The sequence below is a fragment of the Saccopteryx bilineata genome, chromosome 4 (assembly GCF_036850765.1).
Source record: "Saccopteryx bilineata isolate mSacBil1 chromosome 4, mSacBil1_pri_phased_curated, whole genome shotgun sequence".
NCBI classification, from domain to species: domain Eukaryota; kingdom Metazoa; phylum Chordata; class Mammalia; order Chiroptera; family Emballonuridae; genus Saccopteryx; species Saccopteryx bilineata.
Genome location: NC_089493.1, coordinates 51081180 through 51098216, shown reverse-complemented (window position 1 = coordinate 51098216; position 17037 = coordinate 51081180). Strand labels below are relative to the sequence as shown.

The 17037-nt window shown below is 47.9% G+C and overlaps 1 protein-coding gene across 2 annotated transcripts in view; it reads right to left on the bottom strand.

Moving 5' to 3' along the window:
* ITGA11 (integrin subunit alpha 11) overlaps positions 1–5589 on the bottom strand; it is a 137344-nt gene extending 131755 nt beyond the window's left edge. The window contains exon 1 of one of the 2 annotated variants that reach the window (XM_066276445.1): positions 5424–5589. In XM_066276445.1, coding sequence (XP_066132542.1) covers positions 5424–5475 — 52 coding nt within the window. In that variant the 5' untranslated portion in view covers positions 5476–5589. The remainder of the gene's footprint in view (positions 1–5423) is intronic. The other variant, XM_066276444.1, reaches the window with a different exon arrangement.
* Positions 5590–17037: the final 11448 nt, after the last annotated feature.

The following is a 17037-nucleotide window of genomic DNA, read 5'->3' as shown; positions in this document are numbered from 1 at the left end:
GACAAATCCTGACACCATCTCTTAATCACAGGACCTTGGAGGAGCCATTTAACTTCTCATGTGTAACCGCAGTAATGACTTAATGTAGCCATTTCAAGGCCTAACTGAGATGTGAAGAGGTGGTTGACACAGCGTCTGGCATCAATCAGATAATAAATGATGAGAAGGGTAATAACAGCTACTGTTTTTTTTTTTGTTTTTTTTGTTTTTTTGCATTTTCTTTTCTGAAGCTGGAAACAGGGAGAGACAGTCAGACAGACTCCCGCATGCGCCCGACCGGGATCCACCCGGCACGCCCACCAGGGGTGACGCTCTGCCCACCAGGGGGCGACGCTCTGCCCATCCTGGGCGTCGCCATATTGCGACCAGAGCCACTCCAGCGCCTGGGGCAGAGGCCACAGAGCCATCCCCAGCGCCCGGGCCATCTCTGCTCCAATGGAGCCTCGGCTGCGGGAGGGGAAGAGAGAGACAGAGAGGAAGGCGCGGCGGAGGGGTGGAGAAGCAAATGGGCGCTTCTCCTATGTGCCCTGGCCGGGAATCGAACCCGGGTCCTCTGCACGCTAGGCCGACGCCCTACCGCTGAGCCAACCGGCCAGGGCATAACAGCTACTGTTAATTGAGGGCTTAGTGGGCGCCAGATGCCGTTCTAACCACTTGAGATGAATAAACCATGTAAGATCACCTAATACCCACATCATCCTGTGAAGTCATTATTATCCCATTTTACAGTTGAGGAAAGTGAGTCCCGGAGGGCTTACCCAGTGTCACCCAAGAGGAAAGGATTTTAATGCAGGCAGTCGGGCTCTCCGGCCAGGCATGCTGATTATTCCCATTGAGCAGTGTCCGTGTGGGTGAAGGGGAATGAGACAGGACAGGGAGGGGTTGGACCACACTGATTTTTTCCTCCAGATGGGATTTTATTCATCTTGTGACTCGGGTCATAAATGTATAGTAGGAAAACCCTTCAGGGAATTTTTGGGGGAGTTTATTTACTTTTGGTTTACAAGATGACCAACTCCAGTCTCTCCCTTCCCCTTCTCTCTTCACCGGTAACAAAGAATTCATACAGTTAGGATTTACGTGATGGGGGCTGGAGACGGTCCCCACCTGGACCGCAGCTCCCTATAACAAGCACTTCATATTGAGGGCCTCTGGGTGTCTTTGGAGATCACAATTGTTTTGGGGAAAATAGTTTTAAATGGCTATGAATCCTTGATGTAGCCCATGGCTTGATGCTGGTGGGACAAGGGCATTAAGTGATGAGAACCAGCATTTAAAAATGTTAGTGCATGTTTAAAGCTTGTTTTGTGGCTGACTTTCCCTAAATCAGCCAGAGGCTGTCATTGCCTGGGGAAGATTATGATGGATCCTTCCTTTTCACAACTGCAATAGAACATGGCTCAACTTTGACTCCCAAAGTAAGATTTTTGAAGCCTATAGTGAGACATTAATCTCCAAAGTCAGGTGATGTGGAGAGAAAAGAAGGCTTTTAACATTCTCCAAGCTTCCTTTTCTATAACAAGAGCCACGCCAAGGCAGCTAAGAACATAGTTTTGGCTTAAGCAATGAGGGGAGAGAATAGAAGGGAAGTTCTTGCTACTGGAAGAAGCATTCATGACAAAAGGGAACAGAAAGAGGTTCAGAAGGGGCAAGATCAAGGTGAGTTCCAGTTAGCCTGAGTTCTTCAAGGGCCCACAGCCCTGTGTGGGTAGGCTTGGAACAAGGACAATGGCGAGGAGATAAACATTGCATCTCTGGGGCGTCTACTGTGGGTTGATATGGGGGTGTGGTGAATAAGCAGAAAGAGGGTGACACTACACACCCATCTCTTGAGGGCCCCCAGTGCCTGATGGGGAAGGCTTCTGAAGCTCCTCAGCTGGTGGAAGCTGAGAGGCTTGGCTGACAAGCTCCCAGCAGGGTGGGCAGTGAGGTAGGCTAAGTGACAACTTCATCTCCTTCTCTGCTCTTCCGAAGATGAAGAGCAGGGCTTGGGTCTTTTCAGTCTTTGCACACCCATGGTGCCTAGTACTGTGCTTTTTCTATACAAGGCTTTTCTGTTGAATAAGACCCCCACCCATAGGACACAAGGCCATGCTAAGTGGCCTGGTTCTTCAATACCACAAAACACACACTAAAATCATACTAACTTGAAGGCAGCTTCCATGGCGCCACCCTCTCCCGAGTTCCCATGATGATCAAGACTTTGGGAGGCAGAGCGAGGAAAGTTTAGGTTTACTTCAAGCCGTGGCATGTAGGCCTCTTCTGAGCCTCCAGGACCCCGGCACTCCCTCTAGACTTCTCTTATGGACTTGAGATTGAAGTTACATCTCTGTGTCCTCAGATTCCTTACTCAATGGCCAGTATCTTGAGCACTGCTGCTGCTGCTGCTGATGTTGGAGAAGAAAAACAATCTCCTCCAGTGCTTAATATGCATCTGGAACTTTCCAAGGACTTCATATACATTTGCTCATTTCATCTCTGGATAAATCTGTAAGTTCTGTTATTACTATTCCCATTTTGCTGGTGAGAAAACTGAGGCATAGAGCCATTTAGGAACTTGCCAAGAGCACAGAGAACTAGCAGAGCCCAGACCCATCCCAGGCAGTGAGAGCCCAGGGCCTTTACTCTCATGCTGTGTCTGATCGCCCTGTGTGTCTTTATGGGGCCTGGCAGATAATAGGCGCTCAATAAAGACTGGGTTTTAAAGAATTGTTACCTCATCAATCCTTACTACAGATGCACTATGGATCAAATTTTGGTCAATGAATCTGCTCTCTCTGAATGTCAGTTGGAAAAATCTTTAGGCATGTCTACTTTTCTTTCTGGCTTTCATGATAGTTTTGCCTACTGCCTCACCCTGCCCAGAGTACAGCAGCAGCTCTGGAAAGATAGAGGCTCTGAACTCATAATGGTGTCAATGAGGACACTTCCAACTCGGCCCATAACAGGTTCCCTGCCCAGCCAAACTCTGCAGTCACGAGCAGGCAAGCTTCCTGGTGATCCTCTCACTGAATCTATGTGATGCACAGGTGAGAGATCAACACCAATCCTGCCTGGAACCAGGGGAAGGAGCCTACTGACCACTGCCACGCTTCCAATCTTCAGAGTCTACACTGACCAGAGTCACCTTTGTGGTTTTAAAATATTCACCTTTTTGTTCTTTATCTAGTCCCAGGAAATAACTCTAATGCATGAATAGTCCCACTTTACAGCCTGTCCACATTCTATATACTCCTTCAAAGTCCAGTTCAAATGGTATCTTCTCCTCCAGGGAGACTCCTTTGCTTATCAGTGTGGAACTGAACTCCCCATTTGCATAGCAGCCCTTACCTTCTCTGTGCCACTCATACCCCAGTGCCTCTGTTTATTTAGCTTTCCCTGATCTTGCCTTGTTCTCAGCTCCAGGCAGGGCCCAGATCGAATACATGCTTGGGCCACAGCCCCAGCTCCTTGCAAACAGATGTTGTTCCAGCATTGATGGATATGTTTAATGAATCCCATATTTCAAGAGCCCAAACTGACCAAACATAACTCAGGGGTGGTTTTCTCCATATAGAGGGAGCTCTGAGTCACAAATCCTGTCCCAATCCTTCACTCCACTCCCCCACCCCCACATCACCCCGTGTAACATTAACAACCACTACTTTAGCCCTACCGTGCACCAAGCCCTGTGTTAAGGACTTTTCTTGCAGTGCCTCTCTAATTATCCTAACAGTGTTTTGAACTCAGACTTTCTTACTCCATTCCACAAAGGAGGAAGCCTGTTAGAGAACTGCATAGTCTGCCCAAGGTTGTACAGCTAGTGCGAAGCAGAGCTAGAACTGGAGGCCAGATCTGATTTCAAAGACTTTGCTCTTCGTTTCCCAAGGCCCACACTGACTCTGGCCCCCAAGGCAACTTCGCCATCTCAGAATCCGGTGGGGTGGTTCCATCTATCTGGAGTCACACAGGAGTGCACTCTCTTTTTCTGTGGCAGGATCTCCTGGTGATTTGAAGACAGTTGCTAGACTTGTCTCCCTCCCATAGAAATGACCCAGAGTGCACTTTACCTCCTCCTGAAGCTGGTTTCTAGATGTATTCCGGCCTAGTTACAGCTTTTCCCTTGCCCTCTCCAATCCCGCCCCAATTTAACGCGTCAATGTTTTTCAACTGTGACTCTAGGGTCTGAATTTAACCCATTAACCAGAGGCCCTTTCAACAGAGACACTCCCTCAAGCTCTGCTGTATAGATGGACCGATAGGTGTAGGTGTGGGGTGCACTTGTTTCCGTGGTACCTTGGAACTGGGGTGAACGAGAGTGAACTGGGGGAGGAGGGTCGACTCCAACTATGCTCCCTAAGGGCGCCTCTTCCGCTGCCACTGCATCTGACCCTCTGTACCAGCCGCAGCCCCAGCCTGGAGCACACGCAGAAGGGGAGGAAAGGCCGAGTAGCCCGTCCCCAAGCGGTCGCTCATCCCCGCGCAGTGGAGGGGCTTGGAAAGCCTTAAAACAGCGTTGCTGGCCGCTGCCCCCGCGTGGCAGGTCCCGCCCGGGAGCACGGTGTAGGGAAGCCGAGGCCCGGTGCCGGAGGGCGGAGACACTAAGGCTAGCCTCTCGCTTCCCGCTGCGCCCTGCCGGCCCTAGGTCCCCACCGCGCGCCGACACCTGGAGTGTTTTAGGCGGCGGCGCGCGTCCCGGTGACAGCGGCTTCCCCGAAATATTGAATGACTGAATAATTCTGAGCACGGGTTGGGAGGGGAGCGATGCCCTGTTCCTACTCCGAGTGTCATTAGATAACTTTCCCGGGGTTTCTGGACTGCAAAGCTGCCCCCCCGGCCGCCTTTGGTCCGGCCGGCGACGGATAGCCACTGTGTTGGAGCCGACAGCCCTGGGGTTCGCTCGGTCCCTGAACGGTGGGTCTCTGGGCGGCCCTCGGCTCCCAGGGCTCCCCAGCTGTCCGGGGCCGCCGCGCCCGGCTCTCCACACTGCAGATGCGCCCTCGGCGCCGGGCAGGAGGGCAACGAGACAGCGCTCGCTCCGCGCACCCCATCCCCTTCCCAGCCGGGGCCGCGCGCCCTTGGCGATCCCGAGACTCCCGAGTGCCCCCGGTGGCGGCACAAAAACCCCAGCGTGGCCCCTGGAGGTGGCCGGGAGTCCAGTGAAGCCACCAGCCCTCAGCGCTTTTTAACTCGAGTCTCTTCAACTTTTTTCAAACACACCAAACTCCCGGCTCCAAGTCGCGTCCGCGAGCCTCCCCCCTCTTTTGTGAAACTTGGCGGGGCCGCTAAACAGCAATCAGTTCCCGGGGGACCCACGTCCCCGAGAGTAGCCAAGGTGGGACCCCGGAGGCGCGCCGTGTCCCACTCCTGGCAGCTGGATCCGAGGCCCCGGTGGGCCAGGGAGAGGTTCCCGGAGGAAAAGGGGAGGCAAGAGAGGCACGTACCTGGCCACAGGCTGAGCGCCCAAGCCACCAGAAGGCCCCTGGGCAGGTCCATGGCCCGCGGCGAGGCGGCGGGTGCCCGGTGCGGAGCGGCGGCGGGGGGCAGCAAGCCAGAGCGGCAGCCTCCTGGGCGCGGCGCCGGAGCCTGCACTGCGCGCCCGCCGCGCGCGCGGCTCCCTGACAGCCGGCGTGTTCAGAGGAAGTGGGAGGGCTCCAGCGGCAGGGAGGGGCGCGGGTCAACACTCCGGGCTCTGGCTCCTGTCCAGGCTCGGCCCCCCTGCAACCTGGGCAGGCGGCATGCTGCCGCCTGGACGCAGTCCCCAGACCTCTCCCTTACTCTCCACCTCTGCCTTAGGAGAAAACCCCAGAAAGGTGCATTTGGGAACCACCTCGCCATTGTAGCACCTTTCTGTATACACCACCGTCACCCAATTTAGCGTCTGTCCAGGAAAAGTGGTTTATATTTCCATTTCCCAGAGGAAAGAGCTTCACAAAGGTGAGGTGGGTACTAAGGTGACACAGGAACAGGGGCAGTGACTCAGATCTCCCTTAGCCAAGGGGAGTAGATGTCCATCAAAAGTCTTTTCTGAGACATGCCCCTGCCTCCCCGCACCCTGGGACTTAGAATGAATAGAAAGGTATAGTGTTTCTTCGGACCCTGGAATAAATGCAGACCCTCCCCCCATCCCTTACACCTGAGGCTTTCCAAAGTCTCCAGGAGGACTCTCTGCCCAGTTTCACCGTAACAGTGAAGCTCTTTGGAACCCAGCCACCTCTCTTCTCAGCTTTTAACCACTGACAATTAAATTCAATGCACAGTTGTTGCACAAGTTTTAAATCAGGCCTTGGACTGCAACCCTTGGGTGTGGAGGCTGGTCTTTCCAGCAGGGGAGTGAGCTGAGACAGAGGGGAGGGAGGCAAGTGTGGTGAGAGCTACAGTAGAGGTCCATCATCAATCTCGGGAAGAGCCTTCCTTCCCTCTCCTTATCCTCACCAGGTCCCACCCACAGATACATGCCATATTCTCTCTCTCCATTGTATTGATATTTAGTAGAGAAACTACACATTAATTAGAGTAATCATTAGATTAACTTTTTCTCTCCTTGTCCAGACTAAAAACACCATTAAGGTAGAAATCTCTGTTGGATTCACAACTGAACACTCCCCTCACTTCCCCCTCTGTACCAGGAACACAGTAGGTAGGTGGATGGGTGGGTGGGTGGGTGAGCGCAGTGGTATGTGGGTGCACAGAAGTTGTAGTTTTCTGTCTGGAAGGGATTGGAAGGGCTTCCCAGAGCAGGTGATGTTCAGGCTGAGTCCTGGAGGGTGAGAAAACCTAGGTTCACATAAGTATAGTAGTGGGCGTTCTGCTGTTTTCTTGGTAGCTACCCTGTTTTGTATTTTGGTATCCTCACCTCTCCTTATCAGCCACAGACTTTAGAGGAGGCTGATTCCATCCCTCGGGTGTATGTAAGGTGCAGTAGGGGATATGTGGTTTAGGTCAAAATGAATCCGTGTATTGCCATCGTTTTAAAAAGGGCAGCGTGACAAAGGGAAAAGCTTTCTTGTTTCGTTTCTGGGAAACAAGCTTTCTTGCTCTTCTAAAAGAGCTCCTAGAATGAACCAACTAACCAGATAACTTTTTCTCTCCTCCCTCTCTTACCCTCACATTCTCTCCCAGGCTGAGACAACGAATCACGTAAGCTTGGAAATTGATAGGGGTCTGGGTGGGCAAGGGAGATCTGGCATTGGGACAAATCAGGTATTAGATGACGGAATGGAGAAACCAGGTTCCAGGAAGGTCTTGCTGAGCCTCTGAATCAAGCTAACCCCCTCAGCCTGCTCCCTTGAGGACTTTCCAATTATGTGACCAATGTCCCCTTTATTGTTTAAGCAGGTTTGAATCAGGATACTTTGAACCTAGAATAACAGCTATCCAACAGGCTGCAAAGCCTTCCTTGTCTCACACAAATTTACGCCCTCTTCAGTGGCTCCTGCACTGCAGATGCATGGGAGTTTCCTGGGACACTTATGAAGAAGGAAAACTCACAGGTCAGGGAGTCCTGGTGGGCACCACAGGTGTCCTGCCGTAGAGGTGGGCTGAGGACCACACTCCCAGAGTGCACACTGCTTGTTGGAGGGGCTCTCTGTCGTGGGGGTGCTGCTACGGCTCCTTGACTAACAATCTTACCATTCATTATCTCACATTTTCCTCCGGGCATTGGGTTTCTGAAGCCAGCACGCACGCCTTGGTGTAGCCAGGGAGGGTGCGAGGGTGCCTCCCGTGCACCCAGTGCTCTGCCAGTCACATAAGGGAAGCCTGTGCTCCAGGAGGTAGCGGTGGATTTGAGAAGACGAGACATAACCTCATATTTATTGGCAGTCGTTATTTATTATTTAATAATTCATTTAAATAATTTATTATTTAATGATTTTTAAACACTCTTTAAATCACACAAGGCAGCATGGGTGACAAATGCATGATCCACACTGAGTCTGGAGAAGCTCAGAGAAGGGCTTTATGGGAGCTGGGATTTGACTTTAGCGCTAATAATAATAATAATCCTTTACACGTACATAGCGTATGTATTTATTTATGTTTATTGAGATGTAATTCACATACTGTAATATTCTCCAAGCGATTCAACAATTTTTAGTATGCTCACAAGGTTGTGCAACTATTACTACTAATTTCAGAGCATTTTTATTATCCCCCAAAGAAACTCTGTAACCATTAGCGGCCACTCCCCATTCCCTCACCCCAGCCCTTAGCAACCGCTAATCTACTTTGTGTCTCTGTGGATTTGTCCATTCTGGACATTTCATGTAAATGAAATCATAGAGTATATGGCCTTTTGTGTCTGGCTTCTTTCACTTAGAACATTGTATTTAAGGTTGATCTATTATAGCATGTACCAGTATTTCATTCATTTTTATTGCCAAATAACATTTCATTATATGGATATACTACTTTTTGTTTACCCACTCATCAGATGATGAATATTGGGTTGTTTCCACTTTGGGGCTATTATGGATAATGCTGCTATAAACATTTGTGTACCAGCTTTTTTTCTGAACATGTGTTTTCAATTCTCTTGGGTCTATACCTAGGAGTGGAATTTCTGGGTCATATGGTAACTCTGTTTAATTATTTGAGGAACTGCCAGACTGTTTCTGCAGTGGCCGTCCCATTTTACATTCCCGCCAGCAGTGTCTGAGGCTGTACATGGTGTTTTACTAATTTTGAAATCCCTTTCACACCTATGATTTTGTTTAATACTCACAAGAGTCCTGCAAAAATTTATATTATTTTTTATAGTTAAAGAGATTGTATTGGTGAGGATTTTTTCAATTTCCAGTAACAGAAACTTGATACAAAATAATTAAATCAGAAAAGGAAATGTACGAGTTCATGTAAGGAGGAAGTGTAAAGGTGACTCGCTGCAGGTATGGCCGGATCAACGGTCTCAGATGAGACTTGTCTTTTTTTTCTCTCTGACTTCTCTTAGTTTTACTATACTCTGCTGTCCTTTCCTGCAGCAGACAGTATTGCTTTGCCTGCTAGAAGGATGTAGCCAGCAGTCCCAAGCTTATACATTATAGATTCTTTTTATTATTATATTATTTTATTTTTTTACAGAGACAAAGAGAGAGTCAGAGTGAGGGATAGACAGGGACAGACAGACAGGAACGGAGAGATGAGAAGCATCAATCATTAGTTTTTCCTTGCGCATTGCGACACCTTAGTTGTTCATTGATTGCTTTCCCGTATGTGCCTTGACCATGGGCCTTCAGCAGACCGAGTAACCCCTTGCTTGAGCCAGCGACCTTGGGTCCAAGCTGGTGAATTTTTGCTCAAACCAGATGAGCCCACGCTCAAGCTGGTGACCTTGGGGTCTCGAACCTGGGTCTTCCGCATCCCAGTCCAACGCTCTATCCACTGCACCACTGCCTGGTCAGGCTACATTATAGATTCTTAAGGGAGAAGACAGCCTTCCCTCCTGGATCCAGCAGAAAAGTCTAGGGTTTTGGTTCATGCCCAACCCCAAACCAATCAGTGTCTGGAGAATATGCTACTATAATTGGCCCACTCTGGATAATATGCCCAGCCCTGAGAAGTTGGGAAGAAAAGGGCATTATGACTGACAGCGCCATCAAGGCCACATGTTATAGGAGAGAAGTTCTTCAAAAGAAACAGAGAAAGGAGATTGACGAAATGCAACAGACAGACAAAATTCACAGTTAGTAAGTCCACTTGAGAAATCTAAGCTCCAAGCAGAAGGGATTTACTCAAGATCTCACAGTACCTACAATGGCAGAACTGGAATTAGAATCCAGGTGTTCTGACAGCAGGTTCAGAACTCATGACTGCATTACAGCTGGAGGAGGGAAGCAAGTTTTTCGGGGCCAGGTCTGCCTGAGCAGGGTTAGCTCAGGGTCCTGTGTCTCTCAAGCTGTGTTTCTGAGCACCCTCCTCTGGGGAGTACCTGACTTCTCTAGAAAGGAAAGAAGGGTGAGATGCCATCCTCTCCAAAAGAAGCCTGTCCTTCTATGACTAACACACTCTTCATCCAGTACCATTCTTAGGATGGCCCAGTCTGCTTTAACTACTCCACCCTTTCTCTGCCTTTTCACCTCTGTGACCCAGGGCGATCAACTGTCTGGGTTTGCCTGAGATCAAGGGGTTTCTTGGGTTGCTTGACTTTCAGTTCCAAAACTGGGACAATCGCTGGCCGACTGGGACAAACTGGTCCCCTTATCTCCTCTCTGTCTTGGGCCCTCTGCCTCACTTTAACTTCCTTCTCCAACACTCCTCCTCTCCCTACCAACGATCTCTCTCCCACTCTCTCGTTCTTCCTTTGTACTTTCTCTCTCTGCCTCCAGGTGCCTCTACTGCACCTGCTCTCCAGGTCAGCATTGGGCGGGGGTCCACCCTGGGTGCACCCTGGGTTCCAGGTTCCTCTCTGCCTCCTAGGACCCCCTCACAGATCTGGCCTCCTCCCTATGCCTTCCTGGTCTATTGGTTTGTGCTTAGGAAATAAAAAAATTTTTTTTATTTTTTAAAGCTAAACTTAAGCAAACTTACAGTTACTGGGAAAGAACATCTGCCAAAAAGTGATAGAATAAACTCCAAAGTCAAAAACAACAAAAAAGGAGTAAAGAAAGCTAAAAGATTGCTGTTGCTATCTGCTCTGTGAGTGATGGGTGTCACTATTTTGGGTCAATAACATAGGTGATGGGGAGGTGATTGCATCTGTCATACGTAAAGGAGCTTAGAGGATTTCTTTTGGTTTCTGTTTGTCATGCCAGCTCTCATCCCTACCAACAGAGCAAAGGACGTCAGCTGTGAGTCAATACCTTTCCACTAGTAGTTTATGCTTGCCCTGGCCACGTTCTACTTGAAGTAGAAAATCTAATCCACAATGCTGAAGCAGGTGGGTGTCCCCTTCTCCCAAATGCTGTGCCTGAGCCCCGATCTCAGTCCTGTTGTTGTGGGTCAGTGACTAGAATTTCTATCGGATCAGGCCTTGTATACAACCTGTACCAAGTCCAGGAACTTATTTTCTGATCTCCATTTCTCAAGCCACAAATATGTACAGCATTCGCCGTAAAGAAATCAAAGGGAAGGCGTATGGCCACAGCACAAACAGACACACAGGATGGATAAAGAAACATCCCTTTGAAGAAAAAGTATGTCAAAGGGTATGAGAGAATACAAATTGCCTTAAAAGTCTAGAGCTAGCAGTCAACATCCTAGTTGAAAAACAATTTCCGATGAAGCTTAAATGAACCAAACTCTTGACATTGGACCAGACTGGAAGAGCCACATCAGAGACAACCTTCACAACAACAGCAGTGTGAAGAATAACTGCTTTCAACTGAGCGCTTAATATGGGCTTAAAGCTACTTCATCATTTCCTTTAGTCATTAGCATAGCCTAGGTGTTTGTCAAAGTTCTTTCATCCTGGCCCCCACTGGGCTAAGACGTCAGGGAGAAGCAATGAGAGCTAAGGGACTGGATAGAGTGTACAAGGGTGAGGAGGGGTGGCTGGGAAACAAAGTCATGGCATTAAACAAAGGTGTGGGACAGAAAGATTCCCTTAATGTGCATGGGCTAGGTTCAAGGGACCAGACTCTGACTCATTCAGTAAGTTTATTACTGAGCGCCACAGTGGGGATGGAGTGACCAATCAGATGTGGGCTATGCCTCCCCATAGAGTTCCTAATCTAGGAAAGGAGGCAAAACATGTTCAGTAATAGAACAGCAGTGCCCACTTCTGAGCCACTTACTGTGTTGGATACTTCTCTTATATTATTTTCTTTGATTCTCAGGACAAGCCGGGAAGTATAGTAGTATATATATAATTACTATCTGCCTTTTACAGAGAAAGAAATGGAGGCTCAGAGAGGTAAGGTCCAGAACTTACCTAGGGTTTGAACCTGGTCTTGACTGGTCCCAGATTCCAGGCTCCTAACCCCTCGGCTTTGTTGCTTTGTAGGGCTGGATGGTAGATTGGACAGTGATAAGCTCTGTAATGAAAGTGTGACCAAGTGCCACGGAAGCACAGAGGAGCCTTGAGGAATGAGGTGACATCTGAGTTAGGCTTGGGGGCAGAAGTTTTTTCAGGGGGACTGGGAAAGGGCATTCTAAGTAGAGGAAGCTGCAAGTGTGCACAGGTATGTGCAGGGGACAGGAGTTTAGGCTGAGCCCAGGAAGCAGTGGGCAGTTTGAGGGGGCACAGGCGTAAGAATAGGAGAAACTCAAGTTCCAGATTTCTTCCCTTCAAAGGTCAGCGTCCTCTGGTGCATTTGGGGAGAGGGAGTTTGTCTCGTGTCTGCTCCTAAGTTACCCCTTCGGGAACCCTTCTTTGGTCTGAGTCTGCTCAAGTTCAAGTCTCTCCATCAGCAGAGGAGCTGATGTGCAGATACTCACCCCGCTGTGAGCTTCCAGTGAGTGTGACTGGGTCAAACACAGGCACAGGCAAACACACACAGTCACAAACATGCATGCAAATTCACCCCAACAATAAGCAGTACTCTTCTGACCCAGCACAATCCAAATCCATGTTAGGGGAGAGAAACATTCGTTCGAGTTAACCCCAAATGTACAGGTTACCCTGTGTGTCGTGGAGGTAGCGTTCTCCATTATTTCTCAGAGTAGTGTTGGGTCCTCTTGGCTTTCTTCCACTTTCAGAGGAAGCCTAAGGGTTGAATCATTGCATCCATGTCTTAACACACCAGGCACACAGCCCCAAAGGATGCTCCTCAGCTATAAAACGGCCCAGATAAAGCTTTCATATCTTCATCCTTTTCTTTACTCTGGGGGCAGATTAAATTCCAAGGAGGTTAATCCTAATTGGTTTTGTTTTTAGAAGGAGTAGTTAAGAAATAAGAGCTGAAAAATAATTTTGGGTCACAACATGGGGAATTTTTAATCGACCTGCATTTCATAGGTAATGAGAAGGCTTGAGCAGTTTCTGTGTGAGATGGGGAACGGAAGGGAGGTCTGCGTTCAGACTAGTCAGGATGACAGACGCCTGGGGCCCTTTGACCAGCTCACGGAGGAGCTGTAGAGGAGTTGCCTATACCTCCTAGAGATCATCTTTCAGACACTCTGCCACATTCCCCCAAGACATTGTGTACCTTCACACACATTGCTTGAGCTTCTGAAAGTTGTGGATTTTTTCCCGCCTTGGCTTTGGCATGTACTATCCTCTGCTTCCCATGGAGCTCTGCATGCTCCCAGCACTGTTGCCCACAAATCTGTGTCCTCCTGTCCTTCAAAGCCCTGTGTACTGGACTTACTCCTGCCTTTCTTATTTTGTTTCCCACCTCTCTTCAAAACAAAGCATGTGTGACTAGTATTCAGCATGCCTGCAACACAGATAATATGACCAACAGCCATCACTGACCCTCACTGACCGAAGATGAGACATTGTGCGGAGTGCCTTATACCCTCTCATATAACGTCTTAGCACGGGCAGTGAGTCTTCCTATTTCCACCGGATGGGTGGCGTCACAGTCACTGTTGATAAGCTATTCCCTTGGCACTCACTGTTCCAGTGAATGCCAGGTCCTACTGCTTCCAACTACAAGCTGGAAAGAGTTCTCTGGTTCCTGCAGCCCTCTCAGCCATCCAGGAATGCGGAGGAACAGTGGGAGCAGTCCTCCCCCAGGGACGGGTGGAAGGCAGCTGGAGGAAGATTGCCCCACTCCAACACCCCTTACTGTGGACCGAGGGTTTGTGTTCTCCCCATTCCCACCCAAATGTGTATGCTGCATCCTAGCCCCGAAGGTGAGGGCATTAGGAGGTGGGGCCTTCGGGTGATGATTAGGTCATGAAGCAGAGCCCTCGTGAATGGGGATTAGTGTTATGAAAGAGGCTCCAGAGAGATCCCTCTCCTCTCCCTCCACGTGAGGGCACAGCTAGACATTGCCCTTCATGGACTAGGAAGCGGGCTCTCACCAGATATCAGATCTGCTGGCGCCTTGGTCTTGGACTTTCCAGTCTCCAGAACTGTGAGGGATATGTTTGTGTTGTTTATAAACCACCTGGTCTGAGGTATTTATTTTTTATAGCAACCTGAGCAGACTAAGACACCACTCCTGAGGGACATCTCTGAGGTATGTTCCGTACTCTCCCAGGGAAGCCCAGGGGAATTGAGCACAGTTACCCACAATGGCCACCTGCTCACTACTGCTGCCTTCTCTTCCCTACCTTACTTCTCATTGCGCTTGACAATGTTTCCCGGGACCACCTCCCCTCAGAATACTTACATTAAATCCTTTTATCCGGGCCTTCTTCCAGGGGAACCTACACAGGCATGCGGTAAATTTAGAGAGATAAAACAATTTGCTAGAACAGGTGTCAGGAACCTATGGCTTGCAAGCCAGATGTGGCTCTTTTGATGGCTGCATCTGGCTCGCAGAGAAATCTTTAATAAAAAAAAATAATGACGTTAAAAATATAAAACATTCTCATGTATTACAACCCATTCATTTCCTACCGCTCATGTTCAGGGTTGCGGGTGGCTGGAGCCAATCACAGCTGTCCTCCGGTACAACACCAAATTTTTATTGGATAATGCGTAATGTACATGGGTCATTGCATGGCTCTCATGGAATTACATTTTAAAGTATGTGGCGTTCATCGCTCTCTCAGCCAAAAAGTTTCCCGACCCCTGTGCTAGAAAGTGGCTGAGTCAAGACTTGAATCTACGGGATGTGGGTAGAACATGAATAGAGCCTCCAAACTGCTCTAATTGTGCTGTCTCCAGACTTGCTCACAACTGTCCAAGCACCTGGAATGTCTGGTGACACCAGAGATTTTGCCATTTCAGTTTTTGGCTCTACAAAAAAGAAAAATCCCCTTGGGGAGTAGATTAACCTATTAGATAATATCAATTATTCATCCAAAGCATGATAGTTTTACCACATCATTTTCTTCTTCAAGGTCCCTGCACAAAGTAGGAGCTTTAATAGGGAAGAGAAAAGGATATGACTTTGCAGGAAACATGGGACAGGGGCACCAGCCCTTGTGCAGCCGCGGGGCCCCGGTAGAGAAAGCAGTCCCTCAGAAAGGCAGAATGAGGGTGATGAAAAGGAGCATGTCCTGCTTCTCTGTTTAGCTGAGAGCCAATCTTAGCCTCTGGGCTGATGTCCTCAGCATAGAAGGACATGCAGGAATTTCGGAGCATCACAAGTTATATAACGGATCTTGGAAGTTGAAGAGGAAAGATAGGAAAGCACCACCCAAGACAAACCATAAAAAACATTCGTGACAGTATGACCAGTGACGAAACCAACACTGTAATCTCTGCTTCCAGCCAGCCTTGCTAATCTCAGTGACTAGAACTTTAAAAAGATGCGAGTCCCCTCTAATTCTCCCTCTGTCACAGGCTTGAAGGGCTGTCCTTGTTTCTGTGATCAAATGCCTGCCAGGTGGCGGGGAGCCACCAGGGGGTACTTGCTTGGAGACTCTGCTTGTATATGCTTTTCTGGAAAGAGGACCCATCTTCTGCTCTGCCAGGGCATGCTGTCCCCAGACTGCCACAGCTGCTGATTCTCATCCTCAAGCATGTCCCAGAAATAAACATCTTCTGAACAATTTGCAGCTGGGGGCAGAGGCTAAGTGGTGGTGGTTGAGGGTGGGGGGAGAGGTATGTGAGTATGAATGTTTAGTTGATATTTGGGTAACAAATGTTTTTGAGAGCATTTTTCTCTCTCTGAGCACTAGTGAGAAAAATGTTGGTGCAAGTGCTGGGTTTAAGGCATCTGAAGAACTTATCCCTCAGTGGAGGCCAGTCATTAAGCATCGCGGGGAGGACAGCAGCTACCTTGGTCTTTGCAGACATCAAGTGGCTGGTGGTCACTGCAGTTGCTCCTGGGACTGTGGGGGCAGGGAGTGTCGTGGTTAAACACGTGGGCTCTAGGCTCAGAAAGACCTGGGTTAGAACCTCAACCTGACTCCTCATCAGCTGGGTGACTTACCACTTACAAACATTTCACCACCTATGAAATGAAAAAACAAGCTACCATCGATCATTTACTTACCAAGTGCCAGACACAGCTCTATTGTTATAGCTTCTTAGTGACGTGAACCTTCCATCTTTATCTTTAATAATGCTTTTTGCCTTAAAAACTACTTTATCTCTGATATTAATACAGTTATACTGGCTTTTTCCGGTTACTATTTGCATAGAATATCATTTCCCATTACTTTGCTTTTGACCTTTTTGTATCTTTATGATTTAGATCTATCTCAAGTAAGCTGCATTTAGTTGTATTTAAATTTGATCTGTCAAACCATTTTAAAATTGGAGCATTAGTTCATTTACATTGAATTGTTGCTATACCTGAGTTTAAATCTACTCAGTACTTTCGTCCTGTTCGTCCTGCCCAATGTTCTTTTTTCTCTCTTTTCTTGCTCTCTGTTGGGTAGATTATTTATAATTATTCTAGTTCCTCCTCCTTTAGGTGGGAAATAATAAAGTCATTTACTACTTGTTAGATTCCCTAGAGTATCCAGCATGCATCTTTGATTTATAAAAGTCTTATAGTAAGGAGTGCTTTTATTCACTCTTAGTCAATGCGGGGGCTTTAGAATATTTGTCCTGCAGTTACCACTCACCTAATGTACATACATTTGTTTTTAATTTAAATCTCTCTATATTTTGAACACTATGAAACTTTAATATTTTTTACAGCCAATCAATATTTAGATTGATCCACATATTTACCATTTTTTGTTGTGTTTCCTGAATCTTTGACTTTCCGCATGGGATCCTGTTCCCTCTGCCAGAAGAACAACACCATTTAGTGTTTCTATTAGGAATGAATGGATTTTTTTTGGCGTCGAATTATTTCCATTCTTGTTTGTAGAAAAACGGTATTATTTCATTTTTATACCTGAAGCATGTTTTCTCTGGGAATTATTTTTTTCTTTCATCATGTTGAAATGATCACTCCATTCCCTTCTGATTCTTATTGTTTTTGATAAGTCAATTTTTAGTTCAATCATTGCTCCTTTGAAGGTAAATGTCTAATTTCCCTACAGCTGAATTTAAGATTTTTCTTTTTCCATTTTTGCTTTAAGAAGTTTTGCTATCATGTGGGT